The sequence below is a fragment of the Leptosomus discolor genome, chromosome 7 (genome assembly GCF_034619465.1).
Source record: "Leptosomus discolor isolate bLepDis1 chromosome 7, bLepDis1.hap2, whole genome shotgun sequence".
In the NCBI taxonomy this organism is placed as follows: domain Eukaryota; kingdom Metazoa; phylum Chordata; class Aves; order Leptosomiformes; family Leptosomidae; genus Leptosomus; species Leptosomus discolor.
This window is the reverse complement of record NC_141397.1, coordinates 50,623,222-50,647,823: the sequence shown is the minus strand read 5'-3', so window position 1 is coordinate 50,647,823 and position 24,602 is coordinate 50,623,222. Positions and strand designations below refer to the sequence as shown.

The following is a 24,602-nucleotide window of genomic DNA, read 5'->3' as shown; positions in this document are numbered from 1 at the left end:
AGGACGGTGGAAAAAGCAGGCGGTGTCTTTGTTGCTGACCAGGCTTTTGATCGCCAGAGAAAATTTACTTACCTTCAGATGAGTGAGCAGAAAAAGAAATAACACTCCCTTTGATTTAGTTAGAAAAATGCAGACATTTGGATTCAGTGCAAACATACAACACTTGGTTGTTTTCTAGATGCAACCCTCGATTAACCTGTCTTTCCCCAGCTCAAAGTCTATTGAAAAACTGCGGATAGTTCTTTTTTGTTCTCGCTACAAAGAGCCATTGACTATATATTAAAATGATTGTTGAAAGGTATAAGTATGGTATTTAAAAGCAGAAAACCTTTGTGGTTTAATCAATTAAGCTAAGCAACATTTGTACAATATTTTAAACGATGCTTCGGCGCTAAAAAAAAAAAAAAAAAAAAAAAAGATCTCGTGGAACTTTGAAATACAGACGTCTTTGTGTGCGTATGTACATATACATTTACGTATGTGCCCGTGTGTGTGTACATATATAAAACTGGCAAATTCTTTATTTACTCAGTCGTCTGCATATTCATCAGCTCTAATTATTTGCTGGTAACGAAAACACCAAAAGCTCGCTAAGAGTCGGACTCCATGTATTTCGCCTTTGTCCAGCCCTTCACTTGCCTCCTTCGCAGCTCAGTCCGAGCCCCTCCAATTCCTAGTGCCAAACAAAGAAACTTTAAACTCATCTTCTCTAATTAAAGGGGCTGGTAAGCAATCCGCAGCGCAGGTACTGGGGAATCAAACATGCAGCGCTGCTGCGCGAACCCTTCTAGGGTGAGAACTGCCTCATTTTAGAGGTATAAAAATGGCCATTGCGGCTAGAAAACAAACAAACAACAAACACAACAAATAAACTTTGATATGCCTTGAAGGAATGTCTCACTGCAGTTTATCTGCAGACGCAGTTTGCCTGTGCTCAGTGTATGGAGATCGCTTTCAAAGCAGATGTATTATGTAATTTCCTTTGGATCTTGGGAGGCTTTACAGGGTTGTTTTTTTTTTTCCAGAATAATGCTGGGCTGAATCTACACGTTTGCATTTATTCTGCCAAACGCATTTGAAGGAAAAGCAATAGCTTATAGCAACAGGTATACCCGCTCTAGGAGCGAGCCTGTGTATGGATGCGGTCTTTAGGCGGGTGTTACATTACTTTTGTATTTGGTGCTAAAACTAAGCAAAGGACAGAGTTGTCAGCATTATTGCGAAGTCTTCAGGGCGATAGCATAAGAGATCCAGAAAGTTAGGTAGTCCAGGGCTAGCCTGCCTCCCAGTGCAGAGGGAACCCAGAGATGATTCCAGGTCGGAGCAAAATATAGGAGAAGGCAGACGAGAGGCTATTTTCAGGAAGCGTATCTAAATACACAGTGTAAGAGTGAATGTAAAAAAAAAAAAAAAAATGTTGTGGGTTGTAGAAGTTATCAAGTGGGATTTGCGGTGCGCTCTCTGCAGGAAACGAAAGCTGCTCCAGTTCAAAGCCACATGCACCAACGTGACATATAAGCCATTAAAATATCATCCTGACGGCTCATTTCTGCTTCATCATACATTCCCTAACTGCTTCCAGAAAGCAAGAAAAGAAGAAATGAAGGATGACCGCCTCGATGGAAGCGCCAAAGAGGTGGTGGGTTCTTAGGGGGGGGGGGGTTATTGTTTTCTTCTTTCATTCTTTCTTTCTTTTCTCTCCCCCCCCCCCCCCCCCTTTTTTTTTATTTTTGCCAATTCAGAAATGAGAGGAAACCTTCAACAGGTCGCAGGGGTAAGTGCGTGGGAGCAGGGGGTGCCTGGGCAACCCGGGCAGCTGGCTAGCCCCCACAGCCTGTCCCAATGTCTGGACGAGAGCTCCCTGCCCTCGGGGGGCCCCGGAAGGAGGAGGCTTGGCCACCCCGGGGGAGAAGGGCTGGAGCCCCGCGGTGCGGGGGGGCAGTGCCTCGGCTGCCCCTCGCCTACGTGGGGGTGGCCCCCGGAGGCACTTCGGCTGGCGGGGGCGAGCGGAGGGAGAAGCGCCCGGACGCCGTCGAGGGGGGCTCCGGTACCCTCCGCCGGACGCCGGGCGCCGCGCCGGCCCCCCTGAGCCCCAAGGGGCCCCGACCCGTCGGTCCGCGCAACGTGGGGTGGCGAGGGTCCGCAGAGCGGGGCGGAGGGGCTCCCAGCCCCGACAGCGTCCAGGCTGGCTGGGGACGGACAGGCGGCGGGTCCAGCCAAGTCCTGCAGCCGCCCAGGCGGGGCCGGGGGCCCGGGACGGCGGGCAGAGGGAGAGGAACCCTGACAATGGTGAGCCCCGTGGGTAGGCGTCCCGGGGGACGCGCTCCCCGCCCAGCGCCTCGCCCATCGCCGCGCCCGGTGCCACAGGGGCGCGCCGGGGGAGCCAGCGCTCCGGCACCGCACGCCCTTATTTATAGGCGGGTGCAGGAGGGACGGAGCCCAGGAGCCCGGCCGGCCCCCTCCACCCCCCACCCCCCCTCGGGCAGGGCCGGGGGAGCTGCCAAAAGAGCTAGGTGCCGCCGCCAACTTCGCGCAGAGCCCGCGGAGGGGCTGAGACCCCTGTCCCGGCCCCGAGGGGCCACCCCGCGCCCGTCGCTGGCTGGGGAAGGGGAGATGCTCCCAAATCACCGCCGAGGGTGGTGCCCTCAGGGTGACCTCTGACCCGAGCTCGGCTCCGTGTGCCAGCCCCGGGCACCGGCACAGCGCCGGACAGGGCAGGGACCGGTGTGGGCTCCTCACCGAGCCCCCCCCCCCGGCTCCCCGCCCTGCGGCTGCTTTCTCACGCATGGTTCCTCAGCCCCTGGGAGCCCGGCCGGATGGGGAGCCCGTTTGCCGGTCTAGGCTCGGGGCTCGCTTCACACGGGGCCGAGGAGCTTTAGTTCCGCACCAAGACCTTCCCGGCGAGCGCTTCCTTCACCCTGCGCTGCCGTGGAAGGCACAGGTTGCGTGACAAGCCGGTGGCGGCGGGGCACACGCCACCCCCGCTGCCGCAGACTCAGGCCGGCTCACACATCCCGGACCAACGCCGCCAAATCCGCCCGGGGCCGCCGGGCTCCCGCGGGGGCTGCTCCCAGCCCCGCTCCGCCCGCACACCTTTGGCCGGGTGTAGACGCGAGCATTTGGGGAAAGCGGGGGGGGGGGGGGGGCGGGTCCCGCCTGCTCCTGCTGCAGCCCCTCGCACCCCCAGCGTGGGAACCGGGGGAGACACTGGTAACCCACATTGGAGCCCCAGGGCTCGGCCCGGCCGAGAATTCCAGCAGCTCGGGCCATGGGGCACCCCCACCCTCCTGCTCCGCCAGTGGCACTACGTAGATGAGAAAGGCGTGCGAGGTCGAGCCAGAGTTTTAGCCAATATTTACTCTGAAATCCACAACTGTTTTGCCTTCGTTTTTTGCCATCTGGTAACCATTCGAAATATTAAATGCAGCGATTTTTTTTTTTTTTTTTTGTCCAGTTTCAACAAGTTTTGGCGAGCGCTTGGGAACTGAGCACTCCTCCAGCCTTCCATCCTAACCAATAAAGCACAAGCCCTGCAAACCTCTCACTAGCGGGGCAGTGTTTGCTGCTCTGACTTGATAAAAGTGTGAGGATGAATGGAAGTTGACTAGAAAATTTAATTCCTAAGGGGTTCCCCTAGTTCTTTTTATTTCGGCAGTAATTTTCATCACAGCGGTGAAAATATTGAGGACACCAAATTATTTGTGATACGGTATGACTGTGATACGCTGATGAAGTTTCATAATTAATATCATCAATTATTTGTGTTAGTATAGATTTTTATTTGCAAGCCCTGGAGTCCCTATAATAATAGTAGCAAGAGCAATAATTATAACAATAATAATCTCCTTTGAAGTAACAGATTCCAGATTATAGTGTGCTTTTCTGTATCGGGGAAAAAAAAAAAAACAAAAAAAAAAAAAAAAAAAAAACACAACCAAAAAACCTCAAACCCTGAGAGTTTCAAAGATTTCTGCAAAAATTGAGACTCGGACACTTCATCAGACCCCAAGTCTGCGCTCAGGGTTATTGCTGCCGCTCAGAGAAAGCTGTGCGAAGTTCTGCCTGCAGTAGTGGCTGTGCTCTGCCTTGCAGAGTGCAAAGAGCAAGCTGAAAATTATAGGCAGGGAGAAGTGCCAGGGTGGTACTGTACTAATCCTTGCTGAGACAACAACTTGCGTTGGAGGCTCACAGAGAGTCCGAAATTTAATTTCGGGACGGAAGGATCTGTAAACAATATAGTCGAGTTGGTAAAAACCTGCCTTACAATAGCCTGCCAGAAGGTGAATGTCAGATCAAAGGAGAACTGAAAAGCTGTTCTTTCATATTTTTTTCCCTAAATCAGCCATGGAAACTTCATGACTCCATAAAACATGTGCTGCTTTGCTGGGAAGACAGCCTCCAGTTTCCCCTAGGAGAAAGCTTCTTTTCCCCCCACCCTCACTGCTTAACTCTTGTGTTTTGTTTTGTTCTTTCTTTTATTTTTGAATCCATGATGCTCGAGTCATATAGCACCTTCCTCATTTCATATCACATACAAATGGTTTTGCTCGTAACTTTCCACTTCTCTCCCCAAACAGGAACAAAGTCAGGAAATGAGGCATAAGACTCCCCTTGTAATGAGGAAAAGAAAACGACTTTACAGAAACATCCTGGAAAAGTCAAGTAAGTTAAAATATGTCCTTTTTTTTTCAGTTCAAAGGAAACAATATTTTTTTCAGCTTAGTGTTTAACGTACTTGCATATACACAAATCAGCGACATAACTCCCCACCAGCAGCTGCCTAATCCTGCTCAATGCCTATTCATTTGGAGGTTCTAGAATTAATATTTGACGACTCTCTCATTGAAACAACAACCCCTGACCCCATGTGATTGCACTGTCACATTATTCTATGACATATTCATCTTGAATTCATTTACGGACAATTTGATTGGAATGAGGTTTGACATGTATTGGATCCTATTAAAGAAGAAGACTTTGATCTTGTTGATGGGGTTTACATGATATGTATCATCTTTACCAGGGATACCAGGCTTCCACAATGTGGTGTCTAAGTAGTTAGTGACTGACAGCTTATCTGACAGGAATACCTTAATCTTGAGGTACTGAATGAAATATTCTATTTAAAATAAGCATATGATTTGCTTGTCCTAGGGTAGCTTTAGGTCACAAAAAGTGAGAGGCAAACCTAGGCACAAGCCGTTGCTCATCTGGTAGCTGAGTTCCCATTATCCAGCAGCCCTGAAATAAAGAAGTCCCCGTAAGTGGGAACGGGGCGAGGGTGTAGAAACCAAGGCTGAGCGTGCTGCTGAGCCACTTGGTGCTCTCTTCTCTCCAAGGAGATGCTGGGATTACTGAAAGGCTTTCTGGAACCACCCCTTCCTGAACAGCAGTGCCTTCTGCCGGGGCAGGCAGGGACTCGGGCCCGGGTCCTGCGCCTGCCCCTGTGTCACTCGCTGACTCCCTCATCCCTCTCTGTCCAATGCGAGTTTGGGGGACAAGGAACAGCACAGGAGTGACTTCTCGGTCCTCTCCTGGTTTATTCCTCACTTTTTTTCCTTTCTCACAGCAAATATTAGGATTTTCAGATTAATCCTTTTCCCTCCTCTCGTCGGGAGTTGAAGCCTAAAGGTTTGAAACCCCTGGAACCTCCTGTCTGGAGAGTTCAGGACATCCCATCCCAGCTCTCGGGCACCACCTGAAAGGTTTCTAGCTGGCTCGTCGGGAAGGGAAGTTTCTGCAGAGGCAGGAGTGGGAGAGCACAGGGGTGGGTGAAAGTCAGATTTTGCTCTCCCCGATGCTTCCCGGGGCAGGAGCTGTTCCTTGCTCTCAGCACAACTCTAAGGATGAGCAGGATTTGGCCCCAAGTCGAAGAGCACAACACTTAGTTTTCTGGAGCTTTGCTCCTCACCTTCACAGCACGGTAGAGAAATGGAAAAGCCCCTTGCTTTGGTAGATTCCTACCAAAAAAGAAGGCAAAGTGTGGTCGATCTGTAAAGCCGTTCAGCAGCTGGGGCTGTCCTCATCCGCGGGGATTACCCCAATGGGGTGTGCGGCACAGTTTCCATCCCGCAGGCCCTGGCGGCCGCCCGGCACGGGGCAGGCAGGGGCAGGAGGATTGGAGCTGCCCGGCTCGGCACCGCACCACCGAGGTGCGGGCAGGCGGAGCTCTGAGTCCCGCACGGCGGGGAGGGAAGCAGGGAGGCAGCTCTGCCCCCCTCCCAGGGTAGAGCCCCGACGTGCGGGGCTCCTGCCTCCTCCGGGAGCTGCCTCGGCCATCTCACTTCTTCGAGAGAGACGGGTTGGAGGCAGGGTCGGTCGGGGGGAGCGAGGAGGAAAGTGCTTGTGGCATGTCTTTACCACAAGTCATCTCTTTAGAGCAGCCCTCCAGCGCGGGCGGGCTTTGGGGCCGGGGGCTGCGGACGGGGTCGCAGAAACACAGCAGCCACTAGAAAATTTGTACTCAGGGCCAAGCTGCCTGTCTGTCCGTGTTGATCTGGCACGCAGGAGAGCACCTCGAAACTTCACTTCCCTTAAGATAAAATCTCGCCTGTAGACCTCTTTAAAATATTGTCCTATGGACATGCCCTGACATCCGAGTTTGATCTTGAGCTCAAGATATTTCTGTTCTGCTGCCTGAACAGACTTGGTTTCTCCCTGGAACGGCTGCGGGTTCATCCAGCTGATGAGTCCCCAGGGTAGTCTAGAAGGGGATGCCCTTACCGTAGCCAGGTGGAAAGGAAACAACACCAATTTTTTTTATTTTTTTTTTTTTTTAAAAAAGTCCCTGCACAAGCTGATGTTGTCCCATTTGACAGTTTGCCGAGAGCCCGGCTTATCTGGTCAAACACGGCTCAGTCTGCTGCCAAGAAGCAGGAGACCTCGGTCACCCCTCGAGTGGCAGCCGGACGAGGTCAAGCTGCCAAGGGGCTGCACAAACAGGCATTCAAGTTTTCAAAACATTCTGGGAGATGCGCGACGCTCGGCCGTGTCTGGCCCCGCTCCCCTCCTCTTCCCTGTTTCTCCGCCTCCCCGCAGTCATGTGGCGGCCCCCGCCCGCCCCCCGCCCCGCTCCCCCCCACTCTCGCAACCGGGGCTCACACCAACTTCACCTAACAGTGAGGGACACCGAGGGCCAGGTGCTCCTGCACTGACTGGAAAAGGGAGTGAGAGAGAGTTCTGAATGAGGGGCCAGCTGAAAGCCATGAGTGTCTGACGAGAAACCATCACAATATTTTAAATGGGCTTAGGGCAAACCGGTTATGACATTTTTTTTAATTGATAAGTTGTTCCAGATGTTTTCTCCCTTGACTGAGAAGTGTCAGAATTGATGGATAACAAGTATGTAGAGATGCAGTGTTTTAAGGAGGTATGAGGAAAGCAGCTTTATTTGGAATTCACTCTCAGTACATTTGTAAGTAACAGATTCATACTTCCTAACGTTTATCTCTTCTGTGCACTCCTATTGAGATGGTCGTGAACAGGACTGTCAAATCCATTTCGTAGAGCAAGTAGACTTGAAAGTTGAGATATTGTGAGGATGGTGTGTGGTTTAAAATGCCTGCGTAAACATGTTATATGTAAGGATGGCAAGCTAACTGCAGCATTTGTCACTTCATCTTCTCCACTCAGAAAGGTGGCTCTGGCTACCTACCTGAATATCAGCCTTGTGTTACAGAGGAAATACGGTGAAAGACAAGCAGAGCCAAAATACGTAACTGCAACCAGCCCAGAGTACGTGACACCGTGACAGAAATGTCCCTTGTGTGGTTATCTATGTCCTACACCTTAATCTTACCGTTTCCGATCATTGGCTGGTAGCTTCTGTTATGAAAGTAGCTGGGTTGACGTTGTCGAACAGTTTGTTGTTTTATCATTTAACATAAAACCTATTGATCACCCATCCTGTTAAATTTTTATGGAGATGCAAAATTCTGCGCTGGGAGCTTTACCTGGCATCCTGGCATGCATGCGATAAAGAACCCACCGGCAGTTAACAGCAAGTCAATGTATTAAAACACTGAGAGTTTGATAGGATGGACAGAGAATTAATTGTTGTTTTATTTCGTAAGACTGCGCGTTCATTGGTGGAGTCTTTTTTTATGTCAGGATCCGAGGTCTGTGGTAATATGGTGGGTAGATATTTACAGCTGTGTTTTTCTTTCTTGAAGAACAATCTTTTCCCATGTTTCATTTACTTTCTTTTTTAAGTTCACAGTCCCCTTCTTAAAAACTTAAGTAGATGCTTCCTTCTGTGCTGAAGCCCTAAGCTTTTCTAAACCTACAAGGCCTCAGTGTATAAAGCTGAAACCCTAACCTACGCTTCCATCACTAGCGACGCAAACCCTGCAGACCATGTTATCTCCTTCAGGTGAGAAGCATCAGAACTGAGTCGGTTATGAATGTTTGTCCATGCTTTTTCTTCAAGCCAAGGATGGAGACTTTATGTGGAACTACCCTGCAAGCGTGCGTGAGGGAGAGTGGGAAAGGGAGAGACTCCCTCTTCTGGGTTAAACACTCAGATTCAGCCTGAACATCGCGATTTCTCGCATTGCTCTGGCGGCCAACAGCCAGATAACTGCTAAAACTTGTCAGAGGAGGAGAAGGGGACGGGGACTCTTCCAGGAATCCTTTGTCAGGGCTCAGGCAACGGTACAACGGCCCGAGCACCAGGCCAAGCGCGTACGCCCAGAAAACGGGCTGGCGGTGCGGCTCCAGCGGCCGTTTTCGCCGGGGAAGGACCCGCTCCCCGCGCTTTCAACAAGTGTCAGGGAACCGCAGGCCGGCCCGGGCCCGCTTCCGCGGCGGGCGCGGAGCCGCCTCGCCTCCCGCTGCTCTGGCCGAGCGGCGGGAAAGCGGGGTTCTGCCGTGGGGTAACCCCGCGGGCTGTCCTCCGCCTCGAGGCAGATCAGCGAGAAGGGACAAAGGCCGCGGCGGGCGGCCGAGGCGCTCCCCCCCGCCCGCCTTGGCTTTGTTCCCCCGCGACGGCAGCCCTGCGGCGGAAGCTCGGCAACGGCCCGACGGCGGGGCGCAGCGTGGCCTGGGGGAAGACCCCGGTCAGGGCCTCCCGCCACCGGGCCGTGGGCTCCGCCGTGCCCCGGGGCCGGGCCGAGGGGCTCCGCGGGGCGTAGCAGGGGAGGCGCGCGGGGGAAGGGGGACGCCCGGCGGCCGCACATGCGCAGTCCCTTCCCCCGCGTGCACACACACCCCCACCATCTCCACCGCCGCACGGAGAGATAACCCTTTCAGTCAGCGGCGGGACCTGTCACGGGTGACGTCACCCCGGCGGCACCCAATGGGAAGGCTCGGCGATTGTTTGGCCGGCGGGGCCGGCGCCGCGGCCCGGAGGCGGCGCGCGGCCGCCCGCGCCCCGTCCCGTCCCGTCCCGCGGCCGCGCCGCGTGGGGCTCCCTGGCGGCCCCGCGGGAGACGGGGCCGCGCGGGGGGACCTCCCCGGCCGCCGCCGCCAAAAGCGACCCCCGCCGCCCCTGCCGAGCCCACCCGCCAGCAGCGCCGCCCGTGCGCCGGGCAGCAGGACCGAGAAACTTTTTGGGGGGGAGAAAGAAAAAACAAAAAAGTTGTTTTTTCTCACCCTCTCCCCCGCCCCGTGTCTCTCTCATCCCGCTGTCAGGTGACTTTTTAGCTTTAGAAGCTAATGAGCGTGAATGCTCCGGGGATCCCAGTGATGGACCCTGCTGCTCTCTCCAGGCGAAACACGGCGCTGAGATTAGTAGACTTGGCGGGGGCTTCTTGCCACCATCACCACCACCCCCCTCAGAGCATGACAGGCTTCCCGGTCTTCGCCGGGCACCCCCACGCCACGGCGCCCACGCAGCCGGGGGAACACACCGCCGAGTCCCGCCTCGGGCCGCACCCGCTCCGGCCAGAATACATGGGGCACCGACACCATCCTCCTCCTCATCCTCCTCCACAGCATCACCCCGCGGCCCTTAAGCTCAGCCCTGCCCCTCATCCCCACCATCAGCTCCACCATCATCATCATCATCATCATATGGCAGGCCAAGCCGAGGTGGTCTCTAGTCAAACGGGAGCGTTTGGCCCGGCGCAGTCACCAGCAGCCCCTTACCCCGTCTCTCACCCAGCCCAGGCTCTGGCAGCAGGTAGGGACTTCTTCATACGCAGAGACCTGCCGGCCCCACTCATGCCAGGGCTGACCGAGCAGCACCCCGCTGCAAATTCTCACCACGGACTGTTTGTCTCAACAACAGGTAGCTACCCCGGACACCATGGTCACCACCACCACCACTCAGAAGCTGGGAATCCCTCTCTGTTCACTGGACTCCATGAGCAGCCTCCCCATGCAGCTCCAGGTGGCCATCTAAACGGACAGATAAGACTGGGGTTACCTGGAGAAATGTACGCCAGGTCTGAACATTTCACTCAAGTACCAGCCTCCAGGACAGATCCTTTTGCTGCTTCTTCGCTTCATAGCTACGGTGGCATGAATTTGAACGTGAATCTGGCTCCACACCACGGCCCGGGTGCCTTCTTTCGTTACATGAGGCAGCCCATCAAACAGGAACTCATCTGTAAGTGGATTGAGTTGGACCAGACTCCCAAAAAATTATGCTCGAAAACTTTCAGCACAATGCACGAGCTGGTGACTCATGTCACGGTGGAGCACGTTGGAGGACCCGAGCAGTCCAATCACATATGTTTCTGGGAAGAGTGTCCGAGAGAAGGGAAACCTTTCAAGGCCAAATATAAACTTGTAAATCACATCAGAGTCCACACAGGTGAAAAACCTTTCCCCTGCCCTTTCCCAGGCTGTGGCAAAGTGTTTGCCAGATCAGAGAATCTCAAAATACACAAAAGAACTCATACAGGTCAGTATGTACAGCTCTCTTTACTCTCTGTGTTATTTAGCATACTGTTTTGCTTTATTTTGTTTTTAATGTATCCTTTGCGTTGTTATTGAATGCACGCCGAGTACTTCTGGAAAATAAATTCTCAGATTTGTTTGCTTCTGTACCGTTTGGGGGGGGGGGGGGGGGAGGAAAGGGGGGAGGAAAGGGAAAGCGAGAACAAATCTTAGAATTCTCGTCCAGATTTTTTTCCTGGTTGTGCGGAGAGACTGCTGTAATGTTTATGCAGGTAGATGTGTGTAAATATCGAGTGATAGAGATACTATTTCTGCTTATTCTCACAGGAGAGGTTTTTGGGTTTTATTTTTTTCAATTTAAAGTAGTTGGGGAAAAATGAAATCATTGTGCAAGCTCACAAATTAAAAGTGAACAATAGAAGTTACAACTTGTCTAGTCAGTTTTGACTGATGTCGCTGAGATGCTTTTGCTCGAACATTGTGAGAATAACACAGCTGCGACCTTTTCGTTCAACAGTTTTGTTTTGGGCAGAGGGAGTTTCAAACGTTTGATCTGAATAACACTGACATTTTTAATGAGCATTGCCTTCCAACGACTCTCTACATTCGGAAATACGGGGAGCTGCAAGTTCTGATTCTCGGGAGGGGAAAAAAAAAAAAAAAAGAAAAAAAAAGAAAAAAAAAAAAAAAAAAAGGGAAAAGAAAACCCTGTATTGTTTCGGCCTGTACATTTTGAAATGTCATTTGCAGATCTGTTAAGCGAAACTGGGACATGTGTCAGAAACATCTGTTAGTTCTAGTTGACCGAAAATAAAGTCAGTCGATGGACGATCTTGTAAAACTATGTTTGAACTCTTCCGGCCAGGGAAGCATTTATAATTAATGAAATTGCACGTAGAAAGTTTTCATACTTCCAGGAGCAGCTTGTGAAGTTGTATTAATTAGTTTAGCAGCCGGTGTTTGTAATCTGTAGTGCTGGGGGGTTATTTCTTTTTTTTTTTTTTTTTTTTTTTTTTTTTTTTCCTGAAGAAGAAGAAGATAAGAAATAAGCCCTTTTTGGAAAATATAATCTGTTCCAGTGTAGGGTTTTCCACCTCCCACTCCCTTCTGTACAGCCTTATGTACTGCGAGCGAAACTACATAATCCTATTGTAAGATCTGCTTACAGCCAAAAGATTTTTTTTCGCCTTCCAGTTCATAAAACTCCCCTTCCCCCACGCTCGGTGCAGGGCTTGACCTTCCAGGAGTTGCATTTTTATGATATAACTCGACGTGATGTAATATGCAGAACGTACACTGATTTCGTATCGCTACCGTCTAAACATAGCACAGAGATTTTACAGCGACCGTCACTCGTCACCTAATTATTTTTCCATCGCTCTATGAATAGCTCGTCTGTGTGCAGGGGCGGGGTAGGGGGGCGATAGCAAAGTTGTATTCCTCTGCTGCCTTCTCGGCTCCCCTTTTCGAGAGAAAGGAGTATCCCCGGGTCACGTAACTTGTATCCGAGCCAGCTCCTTGTCGGATCAGCACAGGTACAGCCATTAACCGGGAGAGCTCATCCCTTAATGACAGTGTTTTTCTTAAGTAAACAAACTTTTACTGCTCTTTAACGGCCTCACTGTTTGAAGTCTCTGAAGCAGAAAATGGGTAAATTCTTGGGAAAACTGACCTACATCGGCGAGTCAGGTTCAGGGCAAACCCGAGATCGGAGGTTTGCGTTTATTAAACATTACTCCGCGCGTCTGTACTTTTCGCTTTAACTTTCCCGGTGATTAATTGCTGTATTGTGAAAACTCCTGCAGGGCCTTTATGGTTCCACCGTTTCTATTAAACACCCAGAAGTTGTCAAAAACGCAATGTTTCTGAAACCCTAATAGAACTCGCTACGAATTATTCATGAAGACAGTTCTAGATTCAACAGGAAAATTATTGCCTCCTCAAATATTAATGACTTCTGATTTCTCCGAGGCTGGGGAGCAGGCAGAGGGATTTCTGGCGATGTGCGCATTTCCCAGGTTGGAGGATAAGCCCGTGAAGGCGGCGGCAGCGGGACGAGCAGGACGGACAGGGATCACTTCGCCGCCTTCCCAACGGGCCGGGAACAATAGTGTGAGGCGTGGGACGGAGCTCCTCTCCCGCCCGGGCGGCCCCCGCCGCCCCCGCGCCTCGCCCGCAGCCCCGGGGCCGCCACCTTCGCCCCCACCCCCACCCCCCCCGCGCCTCCCCTCTCCCCCCACCCCCCCGGAGAAGTTGGTAAATACCTTAATCCACTCCCGGAGACGGGGGATTATGCCACAATTTCCAAGCTGAATTTGGCTGAACACTTTTGCCCAGCTACAAGTGTGGGGGTAAAATGGCGGTTGAGATCCTGCGCTTCTCCATCGCCCGGGGAACTTTCTGCGTGGCTGCACCTCCGTGCCCGGGCTGCGGCAGCCAGGACCTGTAAAATGTCCTCTCCCTGCCGGGTAGGGATTTCCACGTAAGAAAACCTGCTCTCGCGAAAGGAATACTTGCAAATGGCTCGGATGGCTCCTCTTTATTCAGGCGTTCAGGGAATGCAAACCGGGCAGCTGAGAAAATGCTGCCCTCTTCCCACTGTACGGAGGGACTTTTCAGTGGCTCTTTCAGGGGGTTAAGCGAAGTTGAACATTTTTCAACTCTAGGGAAAGCGGAATGCGTCGCAGCCCTCTTTTACCTGAATGTAACTCACTTTGCACAAGCAGAGTGCTTATGAGGAGGGCTTTCCCTGGGGTCTCTTAACTTACTGCTTGCTTGTACTACACTAATATCCTTGATTTGTTGTCTCAACTAGGATGCTAGAGGTCAAATTGTTTCCTTACATGAAACTGTAATTAGATTATATGCGTGCGTGTGTCTATGCATATGCACTGCTGTATGTCGACACTATTTGCTTACAGGGCCCGCATCGTTTCATAAGAGACCTTATTTTTAACCTCTTCCCCCCTTCCCTCTAACTCCAGGTTTTTACCCATCCTTTGTGCAAATGTTAGCGGTGCAGGATGCGAGAGCTCCTCATTGATTATTACAGTGGGGAAAGGAAATACTTTAAACGCGGAGCCATGAGCTTTTTCCCACCCACCTTGCATAAAGTGCATTCATGTGAAATATTTGGAATGCCTTCCTTTATGTGCCTCTGCTCGCAGCCGAGCACGAGGTGGGCTATGTCTCTCCGAAATTTAATCGTGAGGAACTGAGAGGGGAAAAAACCCCCAACAAACCTGGAAAAAAACCACCAAACCCTGAAAGCTTTTACAAATATTGGAAATCCTTTCGACCACTTACTCCATAATGGTGAACACAGTGGCTTTGTTTGCAATTCACGTTTAAGGTTCGGCCGTATATTTCGTGGTGTCCTCTGCTCCCTGATACTTTTTGGCTTTGGACGGATGAGGAGGTTATTTTCATACTCGGTGGGTACAGGACCAGGGTACATTTTAGCAAGCAGGGTTTTGCAGTTTGCCATTGTGAGTGACAATAATGTAGTCATCATTTCTCCCCGAAGCTGTCTGTGGCATGTTTCCTTGAAAGCTTCCTATATATCGTGTACCATGAACGGTCCATATGATCCGACGTTAAACTTTCACCCTACTCTAGCAACACGATTATATTTCTATTATGCCTAACGTCACATATCATATTACCAGACAAATTAATCCCGATTCCAATTCTTTCCATGGGTGAGTAGGTTCAAATGAAAAGGGAATCCTACCCTCACAACACTGCCGTGCACCGGCCTAGTCATCCTTCTGCTGAATTTCTATCGTTTTGCCCCCCACAATCAATGTCTTTTTGAAAGATTTTGTGCCTTGACACACGGTATCAGCCAGCCGGGGAGCGTGGAGACAAGGAGGGGGATGAGTATCTTCCACGGGATTGTAATCAGTGCAAGAATGGAGTGGATGAGATGTGATCTAGCCAGGTTATGAATAATATTTCTACGTGCACCTGGGGGAGTGAGCGTGAGAAATTTATTTAACGTAAAAACCTTCCCAGGGATAAATCACTGACCGCTCTTTCTGCAGGACATCGGAGTCTGCGGAAACAACGCACGCTGTTTGCTCGGAACGAGCACTTGGTCTCTAAGTTCTCCCTATCTCGGGGCTTTGTCTTTTGCACAAAACCCCGCTTTGACACACAGGGCAGGGGAAGGGGGAGGAGAAGCTGGCAGGGCAGGACGCTGCCGGTGCGGAGCCGGCTGCGCGGACGGGTGGGCACGGGGCGGCGGCGCCGGGGGAGCGTGGCGGGGCGGGCGGGGAAGGGCAGGGCCGGCGGCACGGAGGCAAGCGGAGGCCGAAGGGGAGCTGCCCCGGCGAGAGGAGCCGTGCCAGGGCCGGAGAGATCGGCCTGGGGAGGCTGCGGGCTGGGGAGGTGGGGGGAGGGGGGGTGGCGGGATGCTCCACTCCCTGCCCCGCGCCCGCCGTCGCTAATGGCTGTGCTCGCCCGTTGCCTCCTGCAGGGGAGAAGCCGTTCAAATGTGAATTCGAGGGCTGTGACAGACGCTTCGCCAACAGCAGCGACAGGAAGAAACACTCGCACGTCCATACCAGCGACAAGCCCTACAACTGCAAAGTGAGAGGCTGCGACAAGTCCTACACCCACCCCAGCTCCCTGCGAAAACACATGAAAGTGCACTGCAAATCCCCTCCTCCCAGCTCCGGCTACGAGTCCTCCACGCCCTCCTTGGTGTCCCCCTCCTCGGACTCCGGCAGGGAGCCCCCCGCCTCCTGTTCCCACGCCGAGCCCTCCGCGCCCGCGCAGCCCGCCGCCAACCTGAGCGAATGGTATGTGTGTCAGGGCGCGGGGCTCCTCGCCCCCCCCGCGCCCCCCGCCGCCCCTCCGCCGCCGCGCCCCCTCGACCAGCCCCGGCCCCGCTGCTAGGGCGCGCCGCGGGCGGCGGAGCGGCGGCGGGCGGCCCTCTCCGGGCTGGGGCCGGGGAACGCTGCTGCGGGGCACGGGGAGGCCGAGCGGGAGAGGCGGAGAGAGGCGCTTGGCAGAGGGAGAGACGACGCGCTGCGCAGCAGGCGGGCGGGCCGGCGGCGGGCCCCGGCCTGCGCTCCCGGCGCCTCGCCCGAGGGAGGGCTGCTCCCGCCTCGGCCGGGGTGCTGCCGCCTCCGCCCTCCGCGCCACCCGCCTCCCCGACCGTCTTGCTCCAGTCTGTTTACAAGGCCACTAGTTTGCATCCCTTTCCCTTTCCCTTCCCCTCCCCTCCCCTCCCCTCCCCGAAGGACCAAAGTGGTTGCATACAGATTTTGGCTGTACAGATTTTCTCTTGTCGACAGTGCCTTGTGCTGCAGTGTTCTGTTCGCCCACGATTTTCTGTGAGAGCGTGTTTTTTAAAGAAATATATATACATAGAACTTACTTGTTACGGAATTGTACAAAATGGATCCATTAAATTCTTTGATTAATTAACCCGTTCGATGGACGTTTCTGTAAAGAATCTCCTTATTTTCCCTCTTGCTGTATATAAATCCATATATATATATATATATATATCCCCCCAGTAGTCGCTAATAAAGAAAGGCCCAGGGGGGTGCGATGATTGACTATCCATTTTAGCTCCCACTGGTAATGACTTCTAATACCCAAACATGCTCGTCCCCACCCAGAGCGTGGCTCCTGTTGAACCGTGGGCTCTGGGGCTCCCGGAGGGGGGACACACACACACACACACACACAGAGCCCGCTCCGTGACGTCACGGCAAAGGCCGGGGCCCCCCGGCAGCGCGGGGACCCAGGGCCCCGGCGTCTGCTCTGCACACAATCCCGACGATAAACGCTTGTACCGGCTCGGCACTGCGGCTTCAGCATCTTCATCCTTCCCCAAAGCTTCAAAACCGACCAAACCCACAGGGTTCACTCCTCTGGTTCAGAGAAAGAAGGAAGGGGAAAAAAAAACCAAACCCAAAATAAATAAACAAACCCTTCCACTGGGGTAGCTTGAAACTGCCGAATGGTGCCGTTTTAATTACTTTAATGATGTTTAAGAATACCGGATAGTATAGGCAAATAAATAGCATGGGCTGCTGGAAGAGGTTTCCATGGCTTGCTGAGTGCAGACAGAAGGCTGCTGCAGCCACCTCTTCCCGTGTCTGATACATCACCAGGTGACAGGGGTTAGTGTGCGTGTAGAACTGTACACACACGCACTCACACACACACGTATCTGTACGTATCTGTACCTATAAATATAAGAGCGAAATGAAAATAAATAGTTAGGCAGTGGCTAAAAACCTCCCCACGCCCAGCGCTTCTCCTACCAATGCAGCATTATTTTCCTCCCAAGTTCCCTTCCTCACATTCCCAAACTCGACAACTTTTGTGTTTAAACACCTCTAATAGTGACAACAGCGAGTCGCTACCTGGAATACACGTAGGGAATTACATAGGCAAGAGAAATGTGCGAGAGGGGAGCCTAAACTAGGGGAGAATTGTGCCCCTCTGCAGCCCCTGAAACTTGTGTCATGGAAATGGAGAGGTACAGAAGCCAGCTGCGAGCAGGGAGGATGTTTCCATTGTGTCCTGAGATCTGTTTATTTCTATATTTCTCTATTTACAGAAGTATTTGGATGTGCAGGCTAATCACCTTTAATTTTTCATTTGCTTGTTACAGATGTCTACCCCGTTGCTCTCAAGGTAATCTAGACAGACGCAGCTGAAAGCCTGAATCTTATGCCTTAGACATCAAAGCAAGCTCGCACAAAGAAGTATTTCTTCACAACGGTGAATCTTCATGGTAAGTTAGGATTTCTATGGCAATAGGCAAGTCATACTTAAATAGTGAAAGGCGAAGTCTGGAGCCCGTCCAGGCTTTTCATTAAGGACATAATATTTACGTCTAACAGGCCCTTTTTCTTGTGTATACAAGTATATATTTTTGTTTGACGTGAACTAAATCATTTTCATTTAATTTCCGGTAAACAAAACCCACGCGAACAGGGCACTTGTTCCAGACCATAATAAAAATGGATAAGACTGTCAGGAAGAAAAGGCCCGCTTGAACCGTCGCCTCAGCTCACTTTTGTTTCTGCTTTCTGCCGGGATCAGAGAATGCGTTTGGGATTTGAGGGCGGGTTTCTAAAGGCAAGGAAATGGTTTTTAAGGGGGAAAAGAAAAGGAGAAAGGTCTAATCAAGCTCGGGTTGTTCAAAGGGCCTGATTTTGGGGTTGAAAGTGTGAGTTTTATGGTGCATCAGCATGCCACGTTAGGATCGCTATGGTAATGAGGAGAGCAATAGCAAGCGGCCTTCAAAGGAGGCACACTCCATTTGAGACAGTCTATTAAGATACATTTGCACTGACCTTTGGTTTCATGCTAGCTTAATACACTCAATCTGCTCCCCACTAGAGGTATACTTCCTCCACCTAATGCACTTCGGCGGAGTTGGGGTTTGCTGGGCTTCGCCCTCCCCTGAGGTGGGCTCTGCTCTGGCCTTGCAGCCCCACTCTCCTCATCCCCAAAGGGAAGGGCTGCCAGCCAGGCTCGGGGCGAGCTCCCGTCCCCTCTCCCCAGCAGTGCTGACCAGCCCCTCGCAGAAAAACCCGGCCACCAAGCCCGAGAATTGCTTCCCTCTCCTCCCCGCCACGCCTCGCAGGGGAAGATAGGATGGGGATCGAAAGACCCCCGCCTTGGGCTGCCTCGGCCCCAGGGAGTAGGTGTGCTGGTGGAAGTCCTCCAGGCCCGGGAAAGCGGGGCGAGGGCCGGGGAAGCTGCCCGCGCCCCCCTTCCCACCCCGCCCTGCCCGGCCGGCGCCGCGCTGGGCTATGCGGCGGCGAGCGGAGGCTCCGCGGTGCGGAGGAACTTGACACCCGCACGGCCGGGGCCATGGGCGCTGGGCCATGGGCCCGGGAAAGTTAGAAGTCCATGTTCCAGTAATTGTCTTGTTGTTTATTTTATCCAAGTACCCTAGTGAATAGGGGAAAAATAAACACGATGAAAAAAAAATTCAAACAGTTGAGTCGTCTTTAGTGCCAGCCCTTGTGGTTGAATAAAAAGGATGGTCCAATTTCTATTGAGCTGAGAAATCTTTGAAGTGGGAGTTATTATCTGAGAAATTCCTGCTCGTCGTCCTAACAACGCTGATGAAACGTAAAAGGTTCTTTGTCAGCGATTTGTTCTCCTCTCTGTCAAACTCACCCTGCCCGTTAGCTTTAAACCGTTTCTAAAGAGATAAAATCAAACTTTTAAAGATAACTTTAGGGGCCCAGAGGGTGCAGAAAATACCAAACTATCGAATTCTGTGTATAGACATACATCTGGATATATGTGGCTGTGTCTGTGTGAAACTCTGTGTACAGATCTCCATAGATGTCTGTATGACCTTACTGTTCGAAAGTTGAAATTATGTCCATTTTTTTGCATTTTATCCTCTGAACTTTTCCATCTAATAAATTATTCCTACACATATGCTGCACAGAATGCGATTCTTGAGAGAAGACAGAAATGTTGAGTTTCATTAACACCAGTATGTGACCAACAAATGTATTCTTTCCAGTAGAGTGAAAGCAAGAGCGTAGACATAAGAGTAAAGTCTTTGATCATTTTAACAATCCAAATACCTATTAAGCATGTATATACTGCGATGTATCGAAGTTGTTAATGCATTCAAAGAGATGGCTTCCATATGCTCTCATGTTTTATTGTCTGTGAGTGTGAAGATAGTCAAACTGCATCCCTTTTGTATCTTCATTTTATAAACATCACCGTGTATACTGAAATGATTCTCTGATCAGGGTTTATTTAGTATTTTCTCATTGGAGAGCATGCAATGCTCTGTTCTTAACACAAATTCCTTGAAGTTGTAACTCATCAGTGTACTTCTGTTTTAGTTGCTGCAGAATGATCTGAGCCCAATCCTGCTATTCTAAGCCACCCCATTAATTTAATGGGACTTTTCCTGAGTAAAGACCAAGTTAAACTGCAGTGGAGAGGGTATTATTATTATTAATAATAATTCTGGATCTTGTAATATTTTTGGGAAAATCTACCACATTCCTTGTGAACTGTACAGAGAAGAAACCTCTGAAAATGTAGCTTGCAAAAAAAAACCCAAACACATTTGCAATGCTGATGTGTTCTATCTCTTTCCAGACTTGTTATATCCCGTGTTTTCCTTCATCACACGTTTGGTAATGAAGGAATGTTCTGTTGTGTGTTTGAACATACTATTTATTTTTAATATTTGGATTTTTTTACAATAAATATTTATAAACGTTTCAATTCTATGGTTATTTTTACAAACGTGCACTTTTAAAATATGTGTTTGTACTGATGATACCGAGCCATTCCTAAAACACTGTGTAATCAACCTTGTCTTTCTGTTAGTTTTTATATTAGTTGAAAAAAAAGTCCCCAAACTGGTGTACTATTAATGTGGTGTACAATCAAGTACTAACGCGTGGTTTTTGTTGGTCTTTAACCTCTTTTAATGTTAATCGTTTTAGGTTGGCATTTACATTAAAAGAACCAAAAAACCCGACTTCTTTGGCTTCATTTTTGAGACGACATTTTTCAGATCGGAGACTTCAAATTAATTGTACTTTAAATATTGGCGGAGGTGAGATTGTGAAAACAGAGCCCGGTGTCACCTAAGTGGAACCCTGCTCCTGCCCCCAGTTACTTCTGCAGTGGCGCCCTGTCTCCTGCACAGGCAGTTCGCGGTGCAGGGATCACTGATACTCTCGATATTGGCCAGAGCCACCCCCGAAAGGCTGCTGCTCCCCTCCGCCCCCGGGGGGTTATTGTTTTGGCAGGGCGGGTGAGGAATGAAACTGTTTGAAGAATTTTTCCCCCAAAATGGGTCCCTGTCACAGTGGCACTTTTTATAAGGTCCCTAGGAGGATTTAGTGCATTTTATTCCTTTTTAAGAGAGGAAATTCATTCGTCAGCTGAAGTAATCCGAAGGTAAGCCTTGCGTATTCCCCTAACAGGTTTTGATACGTTACAGGGTTCCACACCTTCCTAACATGCTCAGAGTTTTCCTCGCACGACTTTTAAAACCCCAGCTTTGCAATTTAGAGGGATGCACCAGCCTAGGGCACACAGTGGTCCTAACCCTGGCGGGCGTCGTGCGCATGCGCGCTGCCTTGACTTCTTTTAAAAAAGGAAAACTTGACAGAAGTTGCCTAACACAAAAAGTTGGCTCTGGCTAGTATGAATATTGTCAATAAAGAATACATTTGACTACAGAAAGAGAGAGAGGGAAAGAAAGAAATAAAATAATTAAAGAATAAAAGAAATCGAGAAAAAGAGCCGAAGGAAAACATTTTTGCTGGTCTGTAAAAGACAAAAAAAAACCCGGCCCATAAAGGAAAGGAGGACTAACAGTACATGCTAATTAAAGAATACAATTCTATGGTCTATAATGATTGAGCGAAGACATGTACTTATTACACTTGACTGTCAACAAGGGAAGGAATGTCCCCTCAGACAACATGGTGAGAGACGTGTGGGCATTATTAGTGGTCCTTTTATAGACATTGCCTTTTCTTCTCAATGCTGACAAACCATTTTGGAGGGAACCATCCCCTGTTGCTTCCTATCATCGATCCCCATGCAAGACTCTGCATTGTGCAAGTGCATTAATTAAAGACCATTCATTTCACAAAAGAACATTGTATGTTCAGGAAAGGAAGATTAGAAATATGAATCAGTAACCGAGACCCGTTTCCGCCGCCTTATCGGGAGAAGCGGAGGACAAGGAGGTGCGGTTAAACACGCTGCGCCTCCCCAGCCTGAGTGGGGGCTCCGCCACCATTTAGGCTCTTTGGGACAGAAACCCTGAAAGGGATTACAACTGGGGGTGGGAGGTGGGGTGGGGGGTGTTGCGAAGTGTCCCTGTGTATGCCGGGTTGCTCAGCCCACCCCTGCGCCCCCTCAGCCTGTCCGTTCCGAGCGGCCGGCCCGGTCCGGCATGGCCCGGCCCGGCATGGCCCGGCCCGCAGCGCTGCGCCCCGCCGCCGATTCTCGGGGCCGGACCCTCCCTACCCGGGAGCGACGGCTACCAGGGCTGGTGTGCGTGTGTACACACGTCCCCACACACATTTGTTATGTCAACGTTTTTTTTCCAGCTGCACGCAGAGGCAGAGACACCGAGACGTGCCCCTATCCCTCCCCATCCCTTCGCTGCCTAGATTTTTCCAGTCCGAAGGAAAAACCAGCTGGTCCCTCAAAGGCGGTCGCGACAAGAGCGTGACTTATCGTGAGAAGGTAGAAGGACAGCGCAGGGAAGCAGAGGTTATGCGGGAGTGGGGGAAGGAGAGAAGTCGGATTCCCAGTATCACCCACATGACTTGCTAAGCGGCTCCAGCTTCTCTAAAACCTCTGGGCCATATGTTAGTTTATTTACACCCTTTGTCTTTTCGTGTGTCGACTGGTGAAAGAATATTCCTGGGATATAAACGAAAGTAAGCTGAAGTAAACAAACAAGGGGAGCGCCTGCTTAAGGGATATGTAACGTTTCAGAGATCCCAACAGAGCACGTCGTTCGCATGGTTAAAATGGGGCCAGAATAACAATTAAAGCTTTTAGCTAAACCCCCCAGTTTTTAAATGCTGAATGACACATTGACTTCGTTTTCCCGTAGATGATTTAGAGTTTTTGCAGGATTACACTAGGGGAGGAGAAGGGGGGGAGGGGGGCGACGACGACAAAAGTCACGGCAAAAACAACCCTGTAACAGTAAGGGAAAAAGAAAAAAGGCACAACAGATTAGGGTGTTTCTAATGATGGCAACAGCTCAGAGAAACCTCTGCAGCTTTCCTGTGAACCTGAATTTGTTCTCAACTTCTGCATTTGGAGCTACCTCGCTCCGAGGCGAGGACCGCACTAGCTCGCCTGGATTAGGCGACGAGACCCCGCGGATTCGGGCACCAGCACCCACGCTTGGAAATCCGCGCATCACCTTCTTCTTCAACCGCGGTAGTCAACCCCCATGGATGGGCTGGAGCACGCCGGGCTACGAGGAAACCTCTTTCCTAAAATAAACAGGACGCCCTAACAAATCGGCTGATTTTTACTTTTTTTTTCTTCTCCCCCAAGTCAGTATCACCCAGAGGATCGGCTCATTACTGCTGCAAAACCTGTCTCGGGTCACTGTGCTGGTGTGCGTGGACTTCGGAAGACACCTCGAGGGGTCAGGCTGAGCACCCGGGGAGAGGGAGCCGGGGTGAGCCCGCCGGGGCCGGGGGAGCCTCCCGGGGGACCGCTGCCCGAGGCCAGCGACTCCCTCCTGCCCTCGCCCTGCCTCGCTGCTCCCTCTGAGATTACCTGCTCCAGCCCACCCTGAAAGCCAGACAAAAGCACGGACAGCCCCTTCCCTTCCTACGCCCGCACCCACCACCCCCCCCCCGCCCGCCCCCCGCCAGCTGTTTTGGAAAGACGCACACACACAAAATTTATTCTCCAACTTTTGACTAGTCACTGCTGGCTTAAATTATCCTCTGCCCTGGGGGGGCAACAGTGAAGCAATGGGAGCTCCTTGCTCCAGCGCCTGCTCCTGCGAGCTGCTGGGAATCTGGGTGCATCTGAACTTGAGCGAAACAGGGCTGCCCTCACGCAGCCCTCTTCGCCCGTCCCCCCGGGGCAGGGGTGGCCGGGCTGGAGTCACGGAGTGGGGAGTCAAAGGGAGGTTTCAAGGGGGGAGGTTTTATTCTCGCTACCTGAGGGCAGATTAATCCTCGCATACACTTGATAAAGATGAAGATCTTGCAGGGAGGAAGGGGAAAAAAATGGGTAGGAAAAGAAAGAAGGAGTCACTGGATTGTTATTGTCTAGAAAACAGGCCACCTTTAAAAACCTGTTGTAGAAATACAGAGACTCCTTTAAGTGTGAAATATCATTTCATTGTAAATAGTCAAAAAAGAGTCGGTAATCCAACTTCCGGAAACTGTTCTGAATTATTTCAGCAGACTCTTTTAAAAGGGGATTAGGAGGGCTTTAGGGGCAAAATCCTTCTGTTTTATTCAATCTCTGATTTTATGTTATAATTACTAGATGTAAAGACTGGCGAATTAGTATGCAGGCGTCGTCCAGACATTATGCAGGTGCTATTCTAATCATTCAGCTTTTTAATTAAGGAACGAGGTAAGAAAACAGAATCATAAAAACACTTTTGTGAGAGCTCAGAAAATCGTGAGCGACTGCATGAATAAAGCCTTTATACCTTATCTTGACAGGTCAGACACCAATTGCCTGACTTACGACCTTTTCTTGCTGAAACAATGATTAACAGCTTTCTCACCTTGTTCCCATTATAGCCTTTATTCTCGCGGAGAATTTATGGAAACGGCCCCAAAACGCTTACACTAAAGAGGGATGCAAAAAGGTATTTCAATTTTAATTGGTGCGTGTCCCCGTATAAAGACACTTTCATTCTAGTCGTTCGAGAATGGAGGGACCCAGCCCGGCACGAGGATTTGGATAGATCGACACGGTTTGAAACATAAAATTCTCCTCCGGGAGAGGAGGGGACACAAACAAACAAAAAAGCCACCCAAAGTTGCCGGAATGCCAGGGCAGCCGCCGCGGCTGGAACGGCGCCGGGTCCCTCTTTGTTCCGTGCATCAGAAGGCATCGTGCTGCTTGATCCCGCGATGCAAACTTAAAGCCTTTGTGGGGCTTTGTTATTATTATTTAATTTCTCTCCCTTGCCTTCCTCCTCTCTCCTCCTCTCCCCCCTCCCCACGCCTGGCACTACTGCATCACGTGTATTAACATATGAATGAAACAACCAGAGC

General features: G+C 51.0%; 1 protein-coding gene across 1 annotated transcript; it reads left to right on the top strand.

The window, feature by feature from the left end:
• Nucleotides 1–9,654: 9,654 nt before the first annotated feature.
• Nucleotides 9,655–15,744, top strand: ZIC4 (Zic family zinc finger 4). Its single transcript, XM_086468153.1, has 2 exons — nt 9,655–10,846; nt 15,323–15,744. The coding sequence occupies exons 1-2, from the start codon at nt 9,655–9,657 to the stop codon at nt 15,742–15,744; spliced, it is 1,614 nt and encodes a 537-aa protein (XP_086324279.1).
• The last annotated feature ends 8,858 nt before the right edge of the window (nt 15,745–24,602 follow it).